The sequence below is a fragment of the Lycium ferocissimum genome, chromosome 12, assembly GCF_029784015.1.
Source record: "Lycium ferocissimum isolate CSIRO_LF1 chromosome 12, AGI_CSIRO_Lferr_CH_V1, whole genome shotgun sequence".
In the NCBI taxonomy this organism is placed as follows: domain Eukaryota; kingdom Viridiplantae; phylum Streptophyta; class Magnoliopsida; order Solanales; family Solanaceae; genus Lycium; species Lycium ferocissimum.
In genome coordinates, this window is record NC_081353.1 from 50,527,798 (window position 1) to 50,551,951 (window position 24,154).

Here is a 24,154-nt window from a genome sequence, read left to right on the forward strand (position 1 = left end):
ACTTAAAAGGAAGTTTGTGTCCCTTAAAATAAAATTAGGACTAGTTGTAGAATAGATATAAATGCAAGTATGTTTAAAAGATGAGTATTCATGGGATTCTTTGATCACGGGTATAATCCATCTTTTTTCCTAAAAAACCAGTCACGTGAAACATGCAAAAAGTTCTGAAAGGTCCAAACAATTTGAAATTACGCTTAACTTATAAAACTTAGGTAAGGATATTCTGGAAGCATACTAGATAGATTAACCCGGCCCACGTGTGAGTAAAGCATAGACAAAATTTGGTTACTCAAATCCAGTAAATAATTGAACTTTCTATTTTTCTTTACTATAAGCAAAACTACTATCTTTATATATAAAAGGAATTAATTATACCTGGATATCATAAATTCAAACCTAAATACCCTGTATATAAAGGGGATATATTAAACTCTTTTTTTTTTTAAATGATACGCAATATGACAAATTTTTTGCGGGAAATAAACACTAAATAAAAAGTTCATGAAAATACTCACACATTGGAACTCGAAAGTCAACTGTATAGTACGGATCCTTAATACTAGGGTGCCTAACACCTTCCCTAGGGGATCACCAGAATCCTTACCTAGAACTTTGGATTAAGAAGGATTTTTTCACGGCGTATGAATAAACCCTTCAAAATCGGTTTTCCTAATTTCCTAAAAATTAGGCGGCGACTCTTTTAAAACAAAGTCCGAAAGAGCACCAACGAGTTCGAAGTAGCTTTTCCGATCGCTAACCTCGCCCGCAAAAATGCGAACCGTAACAGTGACTTTTCAGACTAGGGCATGTCCCCTTTGCTAAGATGAAAGGAATACCTCTTCCAGTGAAATTTTCTCCTAAACAACCTTTTGTTTGTACTATATGCCTAATGGCAAGTCAAACCAGACTACCCTTTCCTGATAAAACAACCAACACATCAGCTATCTTTGAACTTGTTCATGTTGGTCTGTGGGGTCCATATCATGTGACAACATATGATAATTACAAATACTTCATTACCCTGGTGGATGACTTCAGTAGAGCCATCTGGACTCATCTACTTAGTTGCAAAAGTAATGCCTTACAAGTTTTAAAAGCATTTGTTCTTATGGTCAAAAACCAATTTAATACATCTGTCAAAATGATCAGAACTGACAATGGTCTAGAGTTTACCAGTCAAGAAACAACCTCCTTCTTTCAATCCAAAGGAATTTTACACCAGAAAGCCTGCCCATACATGCTACAATAAAATGGTGTGGTGGAGAGAAAACACAAATATCTCCTTGAAACTGCAAAAGCCTTACTCTATCAGTCCAAACTCCCAATAAAATACTGGGGAGAATGTGTGCTTACAACAACCTATATCATTAACAGATTGCCCTTGACTCTTCTTCACAACAAGAGCCCCTTTGAGGTGCAACATAAGCAGACACCCAAGTATGCAAACATGAAAAGCTTTGGGTGTCTGTGCTTTCCCACTACATCTAGATAAAACAAAACCAAATTTGACCTTAGAACCACCCCACATGTCTTTATTGGTTATCCTTTTGGAGTAAAGGGGTATAAAGTTCTAAGTCTGACCACAAGGAAACTGCGTATTTCTAGAGATGCAATATTTCATGAAAATGTTTTTCCTTTTTGTATTTCTACAGTTCACCTGAGTTTCCTTCATTTCCTGACGTTGTGCCATTTGCTGATGATTCTATCACTCATGTACTTCAGTTGTCCGGTCCTATACAGAAAAATCATAGTAATGTTAATAACATAAGTCCTCTTTTGCCATCTCACATTTTAGAATCACCTCAGCAGTCTTTTTCATCCATATTTTCACCCTCACTATCAAATACTACATCACCATTAACATCACTACATGTGCAAGACCAAAGCCCTATTCAACTGCCTATAGTAGCCAGGACACCATCTAGGACATCTAAGGTACCATCTTATTTATAATATTATGAACACACATTACCCATCTTAAAGCCTGACACAACATCTTTAACTGCTTTCTTCTCTTTACACAACCATATAACTTCTAATACTCTAGTTTCTGATAATCAGCATCATGTAAGAAACATTTGTCATGATTGTGAACCATCATCTTATGAGGAAGCAACTCTAGATCCTGCTTGGCAGGCTGCTATGACACAAGAGTTTGAGGCTCTCCATGCCAACGACACTTGAAGTTTAGTTCCTTTACCAGTTGGAAAGAAACCAATTGGATGTAAGTGGGTTTATAAAATCAAACACAAGACAGATGGTTCTATTAAGAGATTCAAAGCTATATTAGTAGTCAAAGGGTATACTCAGTACCCCGGGATTGACTATACTGAAACATTCTCACCTGTTGTCAAAGTGACAACTGTGAGAACACTCATTGCAGCACCAGTTAAACAACATTGAGATATTTTCCAGCTTGATATGAATAATGCATTCTTGCATGGTGACTTGCATGAGGAAGTTTATATAAATATCCCTTAGGTTTTAGATACTGGTGCTAAGGGTCTTGTGTGTAAACTGAATAAGTCTCTTTATGGCTTGAAACAAACTAGTAGACAGTGGTATGAGAATCTCACTGAAACATTGAACTCAAGAGGTTACACACACTCCATGTATGACTATTTGCTTTTCTATAATAAAACTGGTACTTCATTTATTTTTGTAGCCATATACGTGGATGATGTTTTACTTAGTAGAACTGACAAGACTGAGATCACTACTTTGAAACACTTCCTTCGTGATACATTCAAAATTAAAGATCTGGGAAGGTTTCATTACTTCTTCGGCATAGAGGTGTTATATAAGGAAGATGGCGTGGTTATTTCCCAAAGAAAGTTTCTCTTTGACTTGCTCAAAGAATTTGACTGTCATCAATACATCAGTCTTAGTTCACCCCTAGATCCTAATATGAAGTTAAAGGGTAAATAAGGTAACCTTTTAACAGATCCAACTCAATACAGAAAACTGGTGGGGACCAACACAAGAATTGATATTTAATTTTCCCACCAACACAAGACTTGATATTGCTTTTGGGGTACATCATCTCAGTCAATTCATGCAAGAGAGCAATGTATGTCTAGCAAATCGAATTTCACCCCGATAGACCTCAAGAAAGTCAGGACAATGCGAAAAAGGTCGTAAAAAACCTTAAAGCGGAGAGGAAGAAGATACATAGGTGCGAATGACATGACCGCGATAAAGGAGAATGGAAGAGAAACAAGAGTTGGGCATTTGTGTACTCGAGGGGCTAAGGCTATAAAGATAAGGATAGTTTAGCACTAATAAGAAAAGTAAAGGAACCCCAAAGTCGATAGTAGACTAAGAAAGACGTAACTATGAACGAGGAGCTGTGCACATGTTGAAGGAATGGTGGTGAGATGATAAGTTAGCCCTCCTATAGAAGGAATGACGTGAGAAAGTATCCTAGTGAAGTAAATCACCATATAGAAAGGGGCAACAATGACACAAACACTTGTAAACAAGGCGCGAGTTGGAATAAGTCAGAGGATTACATAGTCTTAAATAAGGGGAAGCACACAAACCCGAATAGCTGAGGTAAGCTGCGTACCAGATCTAGAGGACATTGCAATGGTAATTGATACCTTTAGTTCTGTGCCAAACAAGAGATACTACGCAGATGATGCATAACGTGTGGAAACATAAAATGAGAATGTACAATGAGGGAGACGTTATCCGTAATTGAGTAAGGGAATAAAGTTTTGAGGTTAGTGCAACACAACAAAGGGATGCAGTGATAGGAGACCATAGGTCCAGACTCGAAGGGACGAACACTGAAGATGGTTATAAAGGAAAAACATATGAAGAAAACCTATAAAAAAGAGACGTCCTATAAGACCCAAAGTCGATGACAGCACATTACAGCTAGGAACCTAGATGCAGACGAAGGGGCGAGAAGATGAAGTAATACTGAGGGGCAAGGAGAAGCAGCTACAAAAGTAGTACACAACTCAGTTGCCTCTAAGGCTCATGACATGTTCGTAGCATTGGTGGCCTGGGAATCTTCTCAACTAATAACTGAGTAGAGGTATTAGCCACTAACATCATGCTTCGACCCTGATTTCTATGAATGATATTTTCTTTTCCACAACCCCAAGAACAGAATGAGAAGAAAAAGGAAATTTTTGGGAATAAAATACTCACAGAGCCTGGTGGGAAAAGCTAACTATGATTAAAGGCGATCCAATGGAAAAAAAGAAGAAGGATAACATTCAGAGTATGAGCACTTAAAGGTCCGTTCTTGTTAGTCCGAGGAAGTGGAACAATAGCCAATGTATGGACAAAAGCGCGTTGAGCGATTAAGGGCTAAACCACGAGGATGAGGCAGATAACTAAGAATACAGGGATTGATATCTACGGATAGCCAATACATAACCAATTGTATGCATGAATTGTTGAATTATATTGTGATAAGTTAGTTTCTATTAATGATACACCCATACACCCCCCCTTACATTAGAGGACGAATGTCCTTAAGGGAGGAAGGATATTGTACCTCGCACCAGATATTACATTTCACACCATTCGCTCGACTAATCCGTTTCAAGTCAGTTGGAGTAAGTTTGAGGAAAAGATCTTCGCTGGACGTTATAAGTAAAGCTGATCCAGGAGCGACTCAAGACAGTTCAAAGTAGTCAGAAATCCTATTAAGACGCACGACGGCGAGACCTAGAATTTTGATTTGGCAATGGGGTAGTCTTGGAAATATAATCTATGGTGGGTGTTATGAGATTTGGTAAGAAGGAAACTCAGTCCGACATTCATTGACCCTTGTAAGATCCTTCAAAAATCAGTCAAATAGCTTACAAACTGGGACTTTTGTCAGGATTAAAAGCATTTCATCTTGTCTTTCATGCGTCTATGTTAAGGAAATGCATTGGAGATCTTCCAAGGATTGTGCCATTAAATGATATGCAAGTCACGGATAGCCTAACTTACGAAGCCAATTTCCATCCTTGATAGGCAAGTCCGCAGGCTCAGAACTAAAGATGTGGCTTCCATAAAGGTGCGATGGAAAAAAGAAGGGTAGGGAAGAGATGAACTGGGAAGCCGAAGAGGAAATGAAGTCCAAACACCCTCATTTGTTCACTGCTAAATTTATCTATTTGCCGAATGTCCCTCAATTTCCTTTAATAAACTCAACTTATATGTATATGCCAAGACCAAATGTACTCTTATTATATCAATGAGACATCGATATGATTAGATGGGAGTTGTATTTTTCCCTCGAGGTAAGACATGAAAAAGATACGTATGTGTTTAAATATGATCCTTGAGTGTAAATATGCCAATGATTTACGAGCGTAAAAGAGGTGAAATAGGAATTGCTGAAGTGGAAAAAGTATCAATTATAAGGATAATGATGCCTAAAGTCAAAAAGGGATATGATTGGTTAGAAAAGGTAAGAGAGCGATGTATGTCGCTCAATGAGCTAGATATTTATGAGGGCCTCCTTATTGTATAGAGTCTATTGGCAAGGGTGTTATACAGAGATATGAAATTCATGTATCCGCATTTGTTATCGCTCCCTAGAGGAGGTTCAGGCTAAGACATCATAACCTTCAGGTACGTATATGTTATCAGTTATTGTCATTAGTTATGTGAGGCCATTGTTATTACTGATTGTTGTAGCCCTGTGTGGCATTGTGTTGTTGGTTTGCTACGTGATAAGTTGGTAGTATTACAATTACAGAGGAAGTTCTACCAAAATTTTCATAAGATCTCTGAGAGTTTAACATTTGAGGATGAATGTTTTTAAGGGGGGAAGGATGTTACACCTCAAAAAATTTCGTGTTGTTTGTGTTGTAAGTAAAGTAACGTAATCCGGAGAGGTCATGGAACCCTTACAAAGTTAGGAAGACTTTTAACAGGTGCTAAGTAAGTGTCTAAAGGTTCTGGGATCAAGCGAATCGAAGGAATTAAGTTTGTCAAAACTTTGGAAAAACTTGGCAGAATTCCAGATAGGATTTTTTATCCAACTTAAGAGAGGCATATCTCCTAGAATGTGAGGATTTATGGAACTGATAACCTATGTAAGTTGAAGTTCAGAGAGTTTTCTTTCCAATGCAACTGACAGTTCATAAATCTGAGAAGTACGGAGCCATGTATGACCCTACAAATGTATGGTGCCATGTGTAATTTTGAGGCGGTGGAACTTTTTCTATTTTTATTTAAGTCTGTCGAAATCACCCTTGGGAAGCTTGTAAATACACCATAATTCACTTCTTCCTCCTCGTATTGGGTTGGATAATTGGTGCAAATGGGTACAAGTTGAATTAGGGGCTGATTAAGTGGAATTGAGGTAACATTCCCTTTCTTTCATGGTGTATTGAGATTAATTCCTGTCAAAATGGCGGGATTAGCTTGTATTAGGCGGAATTGGAAGAGAAGGATTGTATATACTAGTGTGGGTGTTACGTTAGAGTTGAATTGAAGTTGTATCAAGTTGAACTAGCTTGGTTGTTGTTGTTGGTGGATGTTGTATAAACTGGGGAATGTAAAAGAAATAGGGAAAATGCTGCCCGAATCGTTACAACGAATCGTCATTCGATATACGTAATGTATACATGATATACAAATGTATTCCTAACCTAACGAAAGTGTCTCCGTTATTATAGGCCGAGACGTTGATCAAACTACAGGCTAAGGATCTCTATAAAGCTACTACACAATATACAAGGTATGTAAGGTGTTCGTTTCCTTCTTTCTTTGGCACGAATCCAACTTGAACATGAATGCGTTCCACAAAAATTCATTCCATTCCTCTGCTTGGTACTTCAATTATAATGCCTTAGTTATTTGATCGACTCTTTCTATGATGTTTAACTTCATTAAATGGTTTCTTGATGTTGATATGAGTTTCCATAACGTTATTCTGAGGTTATAGACCTTACATCACTCGGAAAGGGCCATATGTCATTTCTATTAGTTCCTCATACATTGAATATATATGTATTCATTATTTTACTACACTGTGTGGCGCTATAGTCGGTTGGGCAAGCACGTAGATGTGCACGCCATTGCAGTGGGCATGTTATGATATTACCCCGGACACGAGATGCCCCGGACGCGGGATGATGACGCGGGATGATGCTACTATATGTATATACTTGCATATGATTTTTAAACTCATGCATTGCATATTGCACGTCCTCAGATAGCTCAGGTTACTTCTATTCTTTTATATTTATGTCTTATTTGCGTTATTGTTTCCTGCCTTACATACTCAGTACTTTTATCCGTACTGACGTCCCATCATACTGGACACTGCACTTCGTGCTGCAGGTCCTGACAAACAGAACGAAGGACCCTTTTCAGTAGGACTATGAGCTTCAGCGGGTCGTCAGCAAGTGCCATTGTACCGGGCTTGCTCTTTTGGTATATACTATGTTTACATGTTATGTATATGTATCTTTTGGGTACGACGGGGTCCTGTCCCGTCCCGTCCAATATGTCATGTATATGTAGAGGCTCATAGACATTATGATGTATGTAGATGTCAAGTACGGCCTCGTCGGCCTTCGTTTGATTATGATGCTCTTGTGGCAGCCTCGTCGGCTAGAGAATATATATATATATATATGTATGTATGATCATGCATATGTCTTCCGTTGTATAAATGTATGATCATGCCTTCGTTTGATTATGATGCTCTTGTGGCAGCCTCATCGGCTAGAGAATAAATAAATACACACACACACACACACACACACACACACACATATATATATAAATGTATGATCATAAATATGTCTTCCGTTGTATAAATGAATCACGCATATGTCTTCCGTTGTATTGGGCCTTTTCTGCGTGCAGGTGTCTTTCTATGTTACTGTGAGATCACATTTCAAGCCAAGATAGTTGTACTGAGATTATGTCAGTATACGCCGGGTGGTACTCGGTCGATAGGGCTAGGTTCCCATCATGCCCCTCGTCGGGGTGTGACAGTGCTGTTTTGACTAGTAGGGCTATATTTCAAAGAATGAAAAATACAGTTAAGTCAAATCTAGAATCTGAGTGTTTTCTCTATATGATTTGTTATCTTTATTAGTACTTCATTTAATGGGTTGCTACTCCTAACATGCAGTTTTGTCTTTGTTTCCATAACCATACGAATAGTGGTAAAGCATCGAGTTCCTGTTAACTACTTCATTTTGAGCTGTTTCGTAAGTTAGTCTAACTTTATGATCAGACGCGATAAACTTATGTATCTGTCTTGTGCAGCTTGGTTTCATGCTTCTGGCACTGATATGGGAATACGACTTTCCTCCATTCATGGTACTGATAATTGCAATTCTAAATGATGGTAAGGTCTTATCCATGACTGTTATACCCCATTTTAAACGGGTTAAATTAGAGTACAACATATTGGAGATTCCTATTTGCTTATTTTTAAGGAGTCGCCACCTAATTAATTTTAAGGTGAATTAGGGCACCTAATTATTAACTAAGGTAAAGCTATCTAAACCTCCGTTAATGATCTGCTTAAGTTTAATTCTAGGTAAGGGTTCTAATTATCCTAAAGGGAAGGGATTAGGCATCCTCTAGGATCCGCTAACTACGGTTTACCGGCCAAACTTAGGTTAATTCATTAAGGCTAAAGATGCAAATGTAGCATTTAAATGTTAAGGAAATGGTTTGTAAATGTTACTAAGGTTTTACTTAAAAAATAAAAAATAGAAAAATAAAATATATATATATATATATATAATAATGCTATTTAAAAATAATACTTATAAATGTTGCTAAAGCTTTAAATGGAAATGCAATAAGGCTATTTAAAATAAGATTTGTAGAAGGTATAATGATTCGCACAAAAGAAACTTTAAATACTATTTTAAGATAAGACTTATAAATGTTGCTAAGGCATTAGATGAGGATATAATAATGCGATTTAAAAAAATGAGACTTGCGAAAACTATAATAGCTTGCATATAAGTAATAGCTTTTAGTAAATTTGAACCTTGAATAAAATTATATCATGTGAATATGACGGTGCAAACAAAATCTAGCTTTATTTTATAAGTAATAGTTTCTCCTTTTATTATTCTTTTATTACTCATGCTTGATTAGGAAATGCGTGATTAAATCGAATTTGCAACATTTAAATATATATTTTGCATGTCCACGGTATTTCAAATCTCTAAGATGATGAAGAAACAAAAAGTAATCCTCTGATTCAAAACACATGTTCTCGTTATTGAAAATCAATGATTCTAGTAAAGATAAATATTATAAATAACTTAAATAAGTTCAAAATAAACACTACAGATAACGTGAATAATTTAGGATAAATATTATAGATAATGTGAATGATTTTAACGAAAAAATGAAGCCCATGAAATTAACTGTTAGTCTCCTCTTTAAATTATCTACCCATCACTACAAACTAAATCCCACTAATTCGCTAAGAATTCATCTAAATTAAGAAAACAAAAACAAGATAAAGGGTTAGTGGCATAATACAAATTAAATGCACAAAATAAAAAATAAAAAGAGGCAAGTAATCAATGGGCCAGCCCGTTTGGGACTGCTGGATCTGTTTACTGTTGGGCTTCGGCCCAATAATATGAAATTAAATGAATCGGTCCATTTTGACCGATCACTGCGGATCTGCTGCTGCTGAGTTAACACGAGAGAGATTGCGTTGTGCTTTTAGCCCAACACCGAATGCGGGAGAAGACGAGTCTCTCGGACTCGCACGCGGTGGTCGTGCATAAAAAATGAAAAAAGGAAAAGGATTAGTATGAACCTAGATAATTAATAATGCAAGATTCATAACTCAAAGGAAGAAATCTCAAATACTATCACATAGCAATAAGAAAATTAATTTTAATCTGGCTAAGGCAAACAAACACGAAAAAATGTACATGTTTACTTACACGAAAATGCATATGATCTAGACTAAACATTTCACAGCACTCGGCCACTTGAAAAAGATTGAATCAGGCATTTTGTATACGCAACACGTGCATGGCTAAAAATGCCGCCGATTCGTGATACATACCAATTCCCAAATATGATGGGTAAACGATATATAAAATACCTACTGAATACGGGAGGAGTAGTTATAATATTCTGACCCAGTTTAGTCCACATTCTTCATATTAACAAGGCAAACACTAATGATTACATCCAAATATTACCCCTGCCAACGGCTCACAATTCACTCTAAGCAACAGATTTTCAGACGAAAGATGGAACTTATACTACTTCCCCATTTAACAGCCAAGTTCGAAACCACTTAGAATTTATTGTAAAGTGGGCCCTCCACTGCCTATTAACAGGGCAAGTATATATTTATGACCACAACACATATTTGACATAAATTTGTAATGCCATAGGCTTAAAGGAACATGTTTGATCATGCAAACCAAATCAACAACAAAATCATACTTATCTAAGACTGTTTGGGCTATAAATGGCACATAAGACATGATCATTTAAATGTACACACTTAACTTATTTGATCCAAATCATAATATTATACCTATCAAACAATAGACTACTAGACTAATGTATGTTCTGCCCACATTGTTCGAAACCAATCAACATCTAATCTATATTATAGAATGGACAACCTTGTAATGACAGCCATATTAATCAACATAGAATGCTTACTCATCATAGATACCGACCTAAATGACACTGGAAGGCAGTTGATCTAACATCTTTGAACTAACAACCAATTCAATTTTAACATAAATAACTGCTGGAAATGAGCTTGTGATTAGACTACATGAGTTGTTTAAGAGTATGAACTAAGCTTAACAATGCAGTAATACTTAAACGTGGATTAAATCAAACCAAGTATAACGAAGTTGGGCTAACGACATGATAAATACTAGATTACTAACTAAGCAATACAATATGGCTGAACCTGAAACAATGATGAAAACTAATACACCTAAACATGCTTGAAACTACCAATGAATATAACTAATCAGGATGCCAATTTACACACATAAGCATATATTCGACCAGCGATTGAAAGCTACCATAATAACATCCTAGAACACGGCTAAGCGGGGAAACAATTATAAATTCAAGACAACTAAAAGAGAAGATTCACGGACAGGGGCATGCAAACCACCACATTAGCACATTCTATATCAACTAACAAATACAAATCTGAATAGGTATACTAAACTGCCGCTACTGATAACAAAATTGGCTGATGACGCAAAACTTAAGCCGAACCCAACAGAGACAATAGATAATAAAATAAACGATGCGAAATAATTTAAAGGAAGAAGGATTACCTTCTTCGGGTGCAGCGAAGTGGGATTCGAATCTCCGATATACCTCGAAAAAAACCACCAACTTCGAACTTGCGTATGCTCGGATAACTAGTATTTTAAAAAAGGGGGATTTGAGCGATTAAACACTTGTTTTTGCGAGGTATTCAAAGTGACCCCAACTCTTTGTTTAAGGAATTTTGTGCGTCTAAAAAGACTCTATTTCCAGAGAAGGGTTTTTAGGCGATTCGAAAAACTTTTTCCTCAGGGTAATTTTGTGCGGCTGAAACCCCTCTTTCACAATGACCAAAAGTATGTATTTATTAGTATTTAGATGAGAAATAAAATGATAGCCGTGTGCGATAATATATTTGAAAGAGAGATAAAATTTATTATTTAATAGCCGTGCGATAATATATTTGAAATTCAACAGTAAGTAGATGTTATTATTAAATTACGTGAAGATAAATGCGATGCGTGTGCATAAGCTGGTAAAATACCGAAATGATAAAAATTGTGAATAATCATAATAATAATAATAGATAATAATCGTAATAGAATAATGAAACGCCGGTATTTATAAGAGGTTAATAATTATAGTAAAATATATATATATATATATATATATTTTTTTTTTTTTTTTTTAAATTTGCTAAAAATAGGTATTTCGGAGGAGAGGCGGGACAAAATTGGGTGTCAACAGCTTGTCCCTCTTTGCCCAGGTAATGATGAAAGAATTTTCGGGGCAAAGACGTTGACTTAGTAGCCTATTTTGTCCCGGCTAAAGGACTTTGGAGGACTAAGGGTAAAGAAAATTTTAAGAAATTACGGGTGAAGAAAATCTTGCGAGGATTACGGGTATAGAAAATTTAAGACGATTACGAAGATTATGGCCGAACTCCGGTCTCCGAGTTGCCTACATATCTCGGGTTGCACGAGAATCAGGCCGCGTGTAGTTCTGGGATAACTACGACACCTACGAAAGACGAATCCTGATTGGTGCGAATCTTCGCAAAATATTGTCCCAGTGTCGAGTTATGGAGACACTGGGTATTATGGTAGAGACTTGAAAATTCTTAAAATTAGAAATCTTTGGAAAGCAGGCGGAATAGTTGGAGACGAGTATTCGAGGTAGATCTTCGACCCTTGTCGGGAAGTCTGACTTCCTTCCCAACATACTGCGCCGAAGAAATAGTTCCACGTTGCGCTAGAGCTCCTGCGAAACTTAAGCTAGATAAAAGATAGTTAGTAAAATAAATATCGAAAATAAAGCGATGTAAAATAAATCCGCGAAAAAGCTGCAAAGATTAAATGATAGCCTTGCTGATGCCGATGCAAATGAGGTTCTAGGCCGATGATTCATGGGAATGATGCCTTTCAGCGATGACTAATGAGGCCTTAAACCGGATGGGCTATTTAAGCCGAATGACGAAATGAGGCTTTCTAAGCCGGCATGATGCGTTTGCACGGCATTTGAAAATAATAAAGCAATGTATATACGGTGTGTTTGCGAGCATTCGCAAGACATAATTATGCAATGCAGGTGCGGTGCGTTTGCGAGCATTCGCAAGGCAATGATGCAATGCGGGTGCGGTGCGTTTGCGAGCATTCGCAAAGCAATGATGCAATGCAAGTGCAGTGCGGTGCGTGTGCGAGCATTCGCAAAGCAATGATGCAATGCAGGTGCGGTGCGTTTGCGAGCATTGCGGTGCGTTTGCGAGCATTCGCAAAGCAATGATGCAATGCGGGTGCGGTGCGTTTGCGAGCATTCGCAAAGCAATGATGCAATGCGGGTGCGGTGCGTTTGCGAGCATTCGCAAAGCAATGATGCAATGCAGGTGCGGTGCGTTTGCGAGCATTCGCAAAGCAATGATGCAATGCGGGTGCGGTGCGTTTGCGAGCATTCGCAAAGCAATGATGCGGTGCGTTTGCGAGCATTCGCAAAGCAATGATGCAATGCGGGTGCGGTGCGTTTGCGAGCATTCGCAAAGCAATGATGCAATGCGGGTGCGGTGCGTTTGCGAGCATTGCAAAGCAATGATGCAATGCAATGGGGGTGCGGTGCGTTTGCGAGCATTCGCAAAGCAATGATGCAATGCGGTGCGGTGCGTTTGCGAGCATTCGCAAAAGCAATGATGCAATGCGGGTCTAAGTGCGTTTGCGAGCATTCGCAAAGCAATGATGCAATGCGGTGCGGTGCTTTTGCGAGCATTCGCAAAGCAATGATGCAATGCGGGTGCGGTGCGTTTGCGAGCATTCGCAAAGCAATGATGCAATGCGGGTGCGGTGCGTTTGCGAGCATTCGCAAAGCAATGATGCAATGCGGGTGCGGTGCGTTTGCGAGCATTCGCAAAGCAATGATGCAATGCGGGTGCGGTGCGTTTGCGAGCATTTGCAAAGTAATGATGTCATAAAAAGCTCAAACCGTTCGACGCGGACCCTTGCAAGATTGTAAACATTACGCGCTCCAGCTTCCGCAATCTGGAAATCTGCGTCCAAAGAAAATTTGTAAGTTTGGGGGAGGGTTGATTCGCGTTGACTTTGAAGATCTGGCTCCTGGCGCTTCATGCTTCCAACTTTGTCTGGACTTGTAACCTCCGCCTATTTCTAAATCTTGGCCAACTAATAAAATTAACTAATTAAGAAAAATCATATTGCTTTAAAAGAAATATGCATAAAGTATGTATATTAGTGATAAATGATTTCTGCTGAATACTGGAAACTGTGACACATTGTGCAACGAAACGACCGCCCTTTTTTCCAAAGTCCTTCCTTTGCCCGATAGCCCGGTTGACTATATACTCTTCATATCCTCCGATGCCGTCTTGCGATGATGCCCCTCTAAAATTTGTCCCAGCTTCTGGCATAAGGGGACGCTTCTTTGCGATGACGCCCTTAAAAAATTGTCCCAGTTTATGGGATGGGAGGATGCTGAGTTTTTTAAATGATGAGACCGAGCCTTATACGGGCTGCCTACGTATCCCACTAAGGGAATCAGGTCAAGCGTAGTTCAAAAAAAAAAAAAAAAAAAAAAAAAAAAAAAAAATTACAAACAAAACCAATTTAAGATTTTCTAATAATGTGACCGAGGCCCATGCAGACCGCCTACGTATCCCACCGCGGGAATCAGGTCAGGCGTAGTTCATATTACAAGCAAATGACAATTTTTATCTTAAAGAGAGCGAACCCGATATGGGTTTCCTACATATCCCGCCGAGGGAATGTAGCTTCATTACATAGAAAGGCATTACAAAACATTACATGCAAAATAAATGAAAAATTCCTAGACGTAGTATCTTTTGACAGCGTCTGCGTTGATAGCTTTCGGCCAAACTTCGCCATCCATCTCTGCTAAAATTAACGCTCCTCCAGTCAGTACCCGATGAACCATGTAAGGTCCTTGCCAGTTGGGTGCAAATTTTCCCTTAGCTTCATCTTGGCAGGGGAATATGCGTTTCAATACTAATTGCCCCGGTTTGAACTGCCTTGGTCTTACTTTCTTGTTGAAAGCTTTGGCCATTCGGTTCTGGTAAAGTTGCCCATGGCAAACTGCATTCATTCTCTTTTCATCAATGAGCATCAATTGCTCATACCGATTCTGTATCCATTTAGCATCACTTAACTCGGCTTCTTGGATAATTCTCAAAGATGGTATCTCCACCTCAGCAGGCAACACTGCTTCTGTGCCATAAACCAAAAGATAAGGCGTTGCCCCAGTCGAAGTCCTCACAGTGGTGCGATAACCGAGGAGGGCCAACGGTAATTTTTCTTGCCAATGCCTGTAATTATCGATCATCTTCCGCAATATTCTCTTAATGTTCTTGTTTGCTGCTTCGACCGCTCCATTCATCTGAGGCCGATAAGGAGTGGAATTGCGGTGAGCAATTTTGAATGTTTCGCAAATCTCCTTCATCAGATCACTATTGAGATTCGCTCCGTTATCTGTTATAATCGACTCTGGAATTCCGAATCGACAAATAATGTTCTTTGCGAACAAAATCTGCCACCACTTTCTTTGTTACTGATTTGTGCGAAGATGCTTCCACCCACTTTGTAAAATAGTCGATGGCTACCAAAATGAACCTATGCCCATTTGACGCTGCTGGCTCGATAGGACCAATGACATCCATGCCCCAAGCTACAAAAGGCCAGGGAGAACTGGTCACATTTAACTCATTTGGCGGGACTCGAATCAAATCGCCATGAATCTGACATCGATGACATTTCTGCACAAAACGAATGCAATCTGATTCCATGGTCATCCAGAAATAACCTGCTCGTAGAATCTTCTTAGCCAAAGTAAAACCATTCATGTGAGGCCCACATGTACCGCCATGCACTTCTTCAAGCAATTTGGCTGCTTCTTTGGCATTGACACACCTTAGTAGTCCTAGGTCTGGAGTCCTCCTATACAGGATTTCTCCACTTAGGAAAAAATGATTTGCTAATCTTCGAAGCGTTTTCTTCTGAACGTTTGTTATGCCTTTTGGATAATCTCCTGCCTTGAGATATTTCTTGATGTCATAATACCAGGGTTCCCCATCAGGCTCTTCATCTACATGGAAACAATAAGCATGCTGATCGTGCAAGTTTACTTTGACAGGATCTATGTAATTCTTGTCCGGATGCTGAATCATGGAGGACAAGGTCGCCAAAGCATCGGCGAACTCGTTCTGAGCCCTCGGGATATGTTTGAATTCCACCTTGATGAATTTCTTACACAGATCTTGCACGCAATGCAGGTACGGAAGTATCTTCACATTTTTAGCAGTCCATTCGCCTTGCACTTGATGAATCAACAAGTCAGAATCGCCTATGACCAATAATTCTTGTATGTTCATATCCACAGCCATTCTGAGTCCGAGAATACAAGCTTCATATTCTGCCATATTGTTAGTGCACGGAAATCTGAGCTTAGCTGAAACCGGATAATGCTGGCCTGACTCTGAAATTAAAACTGCTCCAATACCAACTCCTTTAGAGTTTGCAGCCCCATCAAAAAACATTCTCCATCCTGGATATTCTTCTGCGATGTCCTCTCCGACAAATAATATTTCTTCATCAGGGAAATATGTTTTAAGGGGTACATACTCTTCATCTACGGGATTTTCAGCAAGGTGATCGGCTATCGCCTGCCCCTTGACAGCCTTTTGGGTAACATACACAATATCGAACTCACTTAGCAAGATTTGCCATTTGGCCAACTTCCCAGTAGGCATGGGCTTCTGAAAGATGTACTTGAGTGGATCCATCCTTGAAATGAGATAAGTAGTATATGCGGACAGGTAATGTCTTAACTTCTGTGCAACCCAAGTTAGAGAACAACAGGTGCGTTCCAACAAAGTATACCGAGCCTCATAGGGTGTGAACTTCTTGCTCAAATAATATATTGCCTGCTCCTTCTTTCCTGTTTCGTCATGTTGCCCCAACACACATCCAAATGCATTTGCTGATACAGATAAGTATAGCAACAAAGGTCTTCCAGCTTCTGGAGGCACCAAAACAGGCGGTTTAGACAAATACTCTTTGATTCTGTCGAAGGCCTTTTGACAATCTTCTGTCCATTTGGTGGCAGCGTCCTTCCTCAATAACTTGATTATTGGCTCACAAATCACCGTCGATTGTGCTATGAATCGACTAATGTAATTGAGGCGACCGAGGAAACTCATCACATCTTTTCGACTCTTTGGGGCGGGCAATTCTTGAATAGCCTTTATCTTCGAAGGATCCAATTCTATGCCTCTTCTGCTCACAATAAAACCCAATAGCTTCCCAGCAGGAACACCAAATGCACACTTTGCAGGATTTAGCTTTAGATTGTATCGCCTCAGCCTATCGAAGAACTTCTTCAAATCCGTCAAGTGATCTGAACCCTTTCGTGACTTGATGATGATATCATCCACATAAACTTCAATCTCCCTGTGGATCATGTCATGAAAGATGGTAGTCATGGCTCTCATATAAGTAGCACCTGCGTTCTTTAGTCCGAAAGGCATCACTCGATAATAATATACACCCCAAGGTGTGATGAATGCTGTTTTCTCGGCATCTTCTTCGTCCATCAAAATCTGGTGATATCCTGCATAGCAATCGACAAATGACTGCAACTCATGCTTTGCACAGTTATCAATGAGTATGTGAATATTTGGAAGGGGAAAGTCATCCTTCGGACTGGCCCTGTTGAGATCCCGATAGTCCACACACACTCTGACTTTGCCATCTTTCTTAGGCACAGGCACGATATTGGCTAGCCAAGTAGGATACCTCGCAGCTCGAATAACCTTTGCATCAAATTGCTTGGAGACTTCTTCCTTGACTTTTAAACTCAAATCCGGTTTAATATTTCTCTTCTTTTGTTTCACCGGAGGACAAGATGGATCAATAGGCAACTTATGCGAAACAATGTCTGTACTTAAGCCCGGCATATCGTCGTAAGACCATGCGAATATGTCTATATATTGCCTCAAAAGGTTGATTAATTCTTCCCTTTGTGCCGGAGTTAAATGGACGCTAATTCTTGTTTCTTTTACGTTTTCTGCATCTCCCAAATTTATGGTTTCTGTTTCATCCAAATTTGGTTTTGGCTTATTTTCAAAGTGTTCAAAATCCTTAGTCAATTCTTCAGGTTGTATGTCTTCTTCATACTCTTCAGAGTCCGATTCATCATTTTGCATGGGCTCGCTTGTTTCATTATGTGTCACATTCGCAGTACCAGCAGATTTACTAGTTTGATTGCTGAAAAATAAAAATAAAAATTAATTAAATGAAAGATAAATTAAAATAGTAAATTATAGTTCAGATTTGGCATTTAAGCTTTTAAAAGGTGGAGGCAAAACATAACAAAAGTATAAACGCGATTCAGGCCTCAAATTTGAATCGTGTTATTTCATCAAATACTAATACAAATTGTCTACCAAGACTCCCGGAGAACCGGGGGCGGGGTACAAGTCCAATTATTCAAAGCATCTCCGGGCTCAGCATCCCAGATGGTAGGAGTTTCTGGGCAATCATCCAGAATCACGTTGCATTCAGCTTCTTCCTCGGCAATGAATAAGTTCTTGAGAGCTTCCACGAGGTCATCTTTAGCAGCTCCGTCTGATGCTTGGGTGGCGGATGCTTTGCAAAATGACTGATTCAGGAGGGGAACAGGCTTGGGCAAGGGACTGTCACTTCTTCTTTTGAAACTAGCCAATGCAATCTCTTCAGGCGTGGGCTCGTATCCGAGACCGAAAGTGTCCTTCTGTCCGGGTAATTGAATTGGTTCCACGATGCCGTCCAAGTTTAAACCAAGGCCCCGACCAGGTTGGAAGCCATTCTTCAGCATTTCCCATGCCACCATCATAAGCACCTGTGGCAATTTTACCTTTCCTGCTCGAGCAGCACACATAGTTTCCTTGATATGGAAGACAGACCCATCCAATCTTTCTACGCTTTCGATAACAGGAACTGGGCTTTCAGGATAGATTGAATTGCTGCCCTCTCCATGGATCACTACTTCTTGCTGGTTCCAGACAAATTTCAAGCTCTGATGCAGGGTAGAGGGAACTGCACCAGCCATGTGGATCCATGGCCTTCCTATCAGCAGGTTATAGCTAGCGGATATATCCATTACTTGGAATTCCACTGCGAACTCCACAGGCCCGATCTCCAAAGTTAAGTCAATCTCTCCCACAACACCTCTTTGGGATCCGTCAAAACCTTTGACTCTCACCTGGCTGTCGCGGAGTTTCCCGACGCCAATCCCTAAGGCTTGTAGAGTAGTGACAGGACATATATTCACCGCTGAACCTCCATCAATCAACACCTTGGAAATGAATTTGTCCCTGCATCTAATGGTGATGTTTAATGCTTTGTTGTGTCCTAAACCTTCAGGTGGCAATTCGTCATTATGAAAAGAAACTCTGTGGGCTTCAAGGATTTCTCCAACCATGGCTGACAGTTTCTCTTTGGAAGTCTCGGGCGAGACATAGGCTTCATTCAAAGCACCTTTGCTAGAGCGCTCCTGTGAGCTTCAGAACTCATCAATAATGCCAATAAAGAAATTTGGGCGGGCGTTTTCTTCAATTGTTCCACAACAGAATATTCTTTAGTTGGCATCTTTCTCCAGAATTCGTCAATCTCTGCCTCAGTCACAACCTTCTTTTGACTATTTTCTTTGCTTTGTACTCCTCGCGCTATCTCCTCAGGGGCATAACATCGCCCAGATCTAGTCATTCCGGCCGCAACAGTTTCTACCACCAATTTTCCCTTTGCTTTGCTCCTTTCATCAGAATGATAACTCCAGGGCACTATTTTGGCATTGCCAGAAGGTGCTTGAGCAACTAAGGCCGTAATTCTAGGCTTTGGAGCGAGTACTTCTACCTCAAATGGGGCTCTTCTCTGGACTGTGATTACCGGAGCAACGTGGGCCGATGATTCGACCTTCTCCTCTTTCTTAACCGGTACGATAGTCCCTTCCAAATTGCAATCCTCATCAATGGCTATCATGTTTACATTTGCATCACCATGATTGGGCAACGGATTGTTGTTTATGTTTGGGGGAGCTCCTTTGAGCTGGATGACCCCTTCTTTGATTAATGCTTCAATCTTATCCTTGAGAGAGAGACAATTTTCTGTATCATGTCCAGTGACTCCTGAATGATACGCGCAGCGTTTGTTCCCGTCATACCATCCAGGTAGGGGATTAGGAATTCTTCCTTGGATTGGTTGTAGTATCCCTGCGGTTCTCAGTCTCTCATACAATTGAGATAATGGCTCGGCCAATGGTGTGTAAGTTTTGGTGGGCTTTCTTTCGAAGTTTGGACGAGGTCTGGGTGTATCTTGCGGGCGGTTTGGTGATTGATACTGGGGTTGAGGTGAGTAAGTCGGCTGGTATTGTGACGGGCTTTGATGGGCTGGTGCTCGAGGTGAGTGATATGTTGGTTGGGTATGGTAAACAGGATGGGGAGTAGGTGGAGATTGGTAATAAGGCTGAGGGGTTTGAGTGTATTGGCTGTAGTGTGTGGGCTGGGGCGAAGGGTATTGGTAAGCAAGCATTTGGTTTGGTCTCCGCTCCTGGATGGTCATGACTGCGGACACTCCGTCCCTTTTCTTTTTCTGGATCCGATTGAATTGCTCTACTCGTTGCTTGCAAGGTCGCCGCATTTGTCACTCTTCCTGTTTTAATGCCCTCTTCTATGAAATCCCCCATTCTGATGACTTCCGAAAACTTTTGTCCGATGACGCTTAACAGTCTTTCGTAGTAAGTGGCATCCTTTAAAGACTGTACGAAAAGCATTGTCATTTCGCTCTCTGCCATTGGGGGCTGGACCTTCGCAGCCTCCGCTCTCCAGCGCATAGCATACTCTCGAAAAGTCTCTGTCGACTTCTTTTCTAGCTTCATCAAGTAGAATCGGTCCGGACGGTCTCGGTGTTGAACCTAAACCTGTCCATGAATTCTTGGGCCATTTCTCCCCAACTGTGCCACTTCTGCGGGTCTTGACACGTGTACCAATCTAGCGCTTCTCCTGTCAGGCTCCTTATGAATAGTTTCATCCGAATAGCCTGATCTTTTCCCACTCCGACAAGCTTATCGCAATAAGATCTCAAGTGAGCCCTAGGATTTCCCTTCCCGTCAAACATGTCAAACTTCGGGACTTTATATCCAGCAGGTAACTCGATGTCAGGATGAATGCAAAGATCCTCGTATTCCAGTCCCTCGCATCCTTTGTTGGTCTGGATGTTCCTAACTGCTTCCCTTAGACTGCGAAGCTCTTTTGCTACATTCTCGTCTGCTCTCGCTCTGGCTTCCTTTTCCATTTCTTCATAAGGGTCAACCTCTGGATGTTGTACGGCCTGCAGCTGGGTGGTAAAAGGTTGAGCTTCTGCTACATATACTGGTGGCACATATGGCGTGTTATGGCTAGCAGTGTGCGCCAATGGTATATGTTGGGTCGCTTGGTAGTTTTGGGTAACTGTGGGTTGAGGAATGTAGGGAGTGGTGAAGGGTGGTGGGTTGGTTTGCTGGAAGTTAATTGGCTGGGGGTTAGCTTGTTGCGGGTCATTGTGCGGCGGGATAGTTTGTTGTAGGCTGGTTTGTTGCGGGATGGCCTGTTGTGAGTTGATCGGTGGTGGGGTGGCTTGCTGTGGATTGGATTGTTGTGAGGTGGTTTGTTGCGAGTTAGTTTGTTGGGGGACAGAGGGTGAATTGGTAGTATTTAGATTGACTGTGTGAGACGGAGGGTTCGAAGGGAAGGTTTGAGGAGCAGGCGAATCGACGGGGAGAAAAGGATGGTGGGATAGTTGTGTTGGCTCTTTGTTCGGGGTGAGGGGTGTTCAGGGTAATAGATAGGTTGGTGAGATTTCGCAGTCGCTCAATTTCATGCATATTGGCCATTTGTTGTAATAACTGGGCGATGAGTTCGTCATTTCCTCCTCCTGAAGCCTCAGGTTCGTCTCTTGGAAGAGTGACAAGTCCCAAACCAGTCTGCTCGGATGCCCCTGAATCATTCATGTTGTTAGACACTCGTGCTTTTGATCTCGTGAAGTATGGATGATCTGCCAGCTCGCAGTCAACACGAATCAACCTTTGGGGGGAATAATCAAAATAAAAGAAACCTGCTAAATGAAGAAAACTGCATTAGTATAGTGCAAATAATTGCTGCTTTAAATAAAACAATGTGAATATTGAGCAAACAATGATGTAGGAAAACATATATTGCATGGCAAACAGCACATATTGCATAGAAAACAAAGCACATATTGTGTGGCAACGAATTAGATAGCAAAAGGGAGATAAAGCAAACACAACACGACCTATTATGCACGGACCTCTTTTGTGCCAGAGGTGGGCCTAACGCCAAATATTCGAGATTGTGATAGAGTGATCCAAGCCATTAAATCGAGACACTTGAGTTTAAGGAAATAAAAGGCCAAGTTTCATTGCGATATCAAAAGCGGATATATTAAAAAAAAATCAGTAATTTAAAAATACATCCGAAAGTGGAATAATGTAAAACAATCCTAAGACTTGGCCTAGATCTTTGCACTCGATCACGCTGGCGGTGGAAATGAAGATGACGCCCCATCATTGCTAGGACCCGCTCCCGAATTCCCCAAATATTGCATTATATTTGCCATTTGAGCCCACATCTCGGGAGTGACAACCATCGTCCCCAATCGAGCATGCCTTATCCAAATCCTCTTCCCGATATCCTCGAGGCCTGGCTCACCCTCTGGGCTAGGCTCTATGTTTCCATTGTCTTCTTGAAGCCATGCATGATATTCTGGGGTACCTCCTGCCGGTCCAGCCCCAATACTTATTGGATTAATATTAATCCATTCTTCGAGAATCTGACCAGCCCTAGGAACTCTGAAGTCTGGCCCAAAAAGAATTTCGGAACCACTCATATCAGCCTGAAGGGGGATCACTTGATCTATGCCGAACTGCCGGAGTACACGTGCTGGAGAGTATGGCTGGAGGCCTTTCAACCCAATAAGCTCAATATAGTACAGTCTTCTACCTCTTATGTAAGCCGCGGTACGTGATAGCAAAGGGTATTTCCATTGGATCTGATCGCCAGTTCGGGAAGCCAAAAACTCATACCAATCACTAGTGCCAACTGGATATACAAACGGTTTTGTTCTTTCATAAAAACTGATGATCTTGTTCGAATCACTGAAGCATATGTCTGCCATGTTTGGACGTTGGTAAAAATGTTCCATCGCCCATATCTGTAGGAGAAGATTGCAGCCTTCAAAGAAATTTGTTTCACCTCTTTTGCACTTACCCAGGGCTCGAAATATCTCCGCCAAAATCATAGGAACCAAGGTGAGTTGTGCCCCATCAACTCCTTCAAAAAGCGCTCGAGCCACGGCACATATGCAAGTGCTGATTCTCCCGTACGCACGTGGGAACACTAAAGTCCCAAGCAGGGCAACAGCGAATACAATGGGGCGTCTAACTTGCCAGTGGGCGGGAGTGCATATGAATTCCTTCTTGAACAGCGCGTATCCCTCCGGACGCCCATACCTCTCGTACAAATAATCCAAAGAAACCCAGTTATTTTCGAAGCATCGAAGTTCCTTGGTATTTTTCAAACCCAAATAGCGGAGAAATTTCTTTCCCGATTGACTGTGCGGGAGGATCTGGCCTCTGTCTTGGTATTTTAAATCAGTGAAATAACTGATTTCTTCCAATGTGGGTGTGAGCTCAAAGTCCTTAAATCTAAAAACCACTCGACTGGGATCCCAAAATTGAAGCAAGGCTCTAATTATATGCTCATCCGGAGTGATCTGAAGCAAAGAAGGTAGAAACTTTAACATCCGAGTGACGGCCAGTCTGCTACCCAAATCTAAATCTTCCCACCATACTCTCAGTTTGCTCGGAACGCCATTGACCATCTCAGTTTCGGGAATCTGCGGGACGAAATCCATCCTACAAAAGGAACAACAAAATGATTTTCCAAACTCGACGTGTTGCGATTAGGCTTGGATCCTTCTATCACTATCACGTTACACATAACATGCTTGTCGGTCGTTGGGTTATGAAACCCGTCGACAATTTGGTAGGTTTCCTAATTGTGGAACCGATACCTAGGATCGACCCACCTAAGGCTTATGCATGCATGACTTAAATGGAATGGGTGGCATAGCTCTATCCTGAGTTTTCTAAGATTTGGCTTTACTAGACGCAAGGTTCCCGAGTGGACTACTCGAGTGAGAAGGCTACGCGGTCACCAGAATTTGGACACCCCGCGCATGCGCCAACTCTCCTAAAATTTGGATTTTTGAAAAAATTTTGCGGGTGCGCAAAACACACCTCGCGTGTACGTGTGCTAGTGTGAGTTTTCCAGAAGTGGAGGAAATATGAGCGGAATGCCAGTTTAGGGAAAGCAATGACAAATAATTACAACAAATAA

The 24,154-nt window shown here is 40.7% G+C and overlaps 1 protein-coding gene across 1 annotated transcript in view; it reads left to right on the forward strand.

Annotated features, from left to right (window-relative positions):
- The first annotated feature begins 889 nt into the window (after window positions 1-889).
- Window positions 890-24,154, forward strand: part of LOC132039423 (ATPase 10, plasma membrane-type-like) — a 33,000-nt gene continuing 9,735 nt past the window's right edge. Inside the window, exons 1-5 of the mRNA XM_059429906.1 lie at window positions 890-1,160; window positions 1,489-1,541; window positions 7,964-8,016; window positions 8,105-8,138; window positions 8,242-8,323. Of these exons, the coding sequence (XP_059285889.1) occupies window positions 890-1,160; window positions 1,489-1,541; window positions 7,964-8,016; window positions 8,105-8,138; window positions 8,242-8,323 (493 nt within the window). The remainder of the gene's footprint in view (window positions 1,161-1,488; window positions 1,542-7,963; window positions 8,017-8,104; window positions 8,139-8,241; window positions 8,324-24,154) is intronic.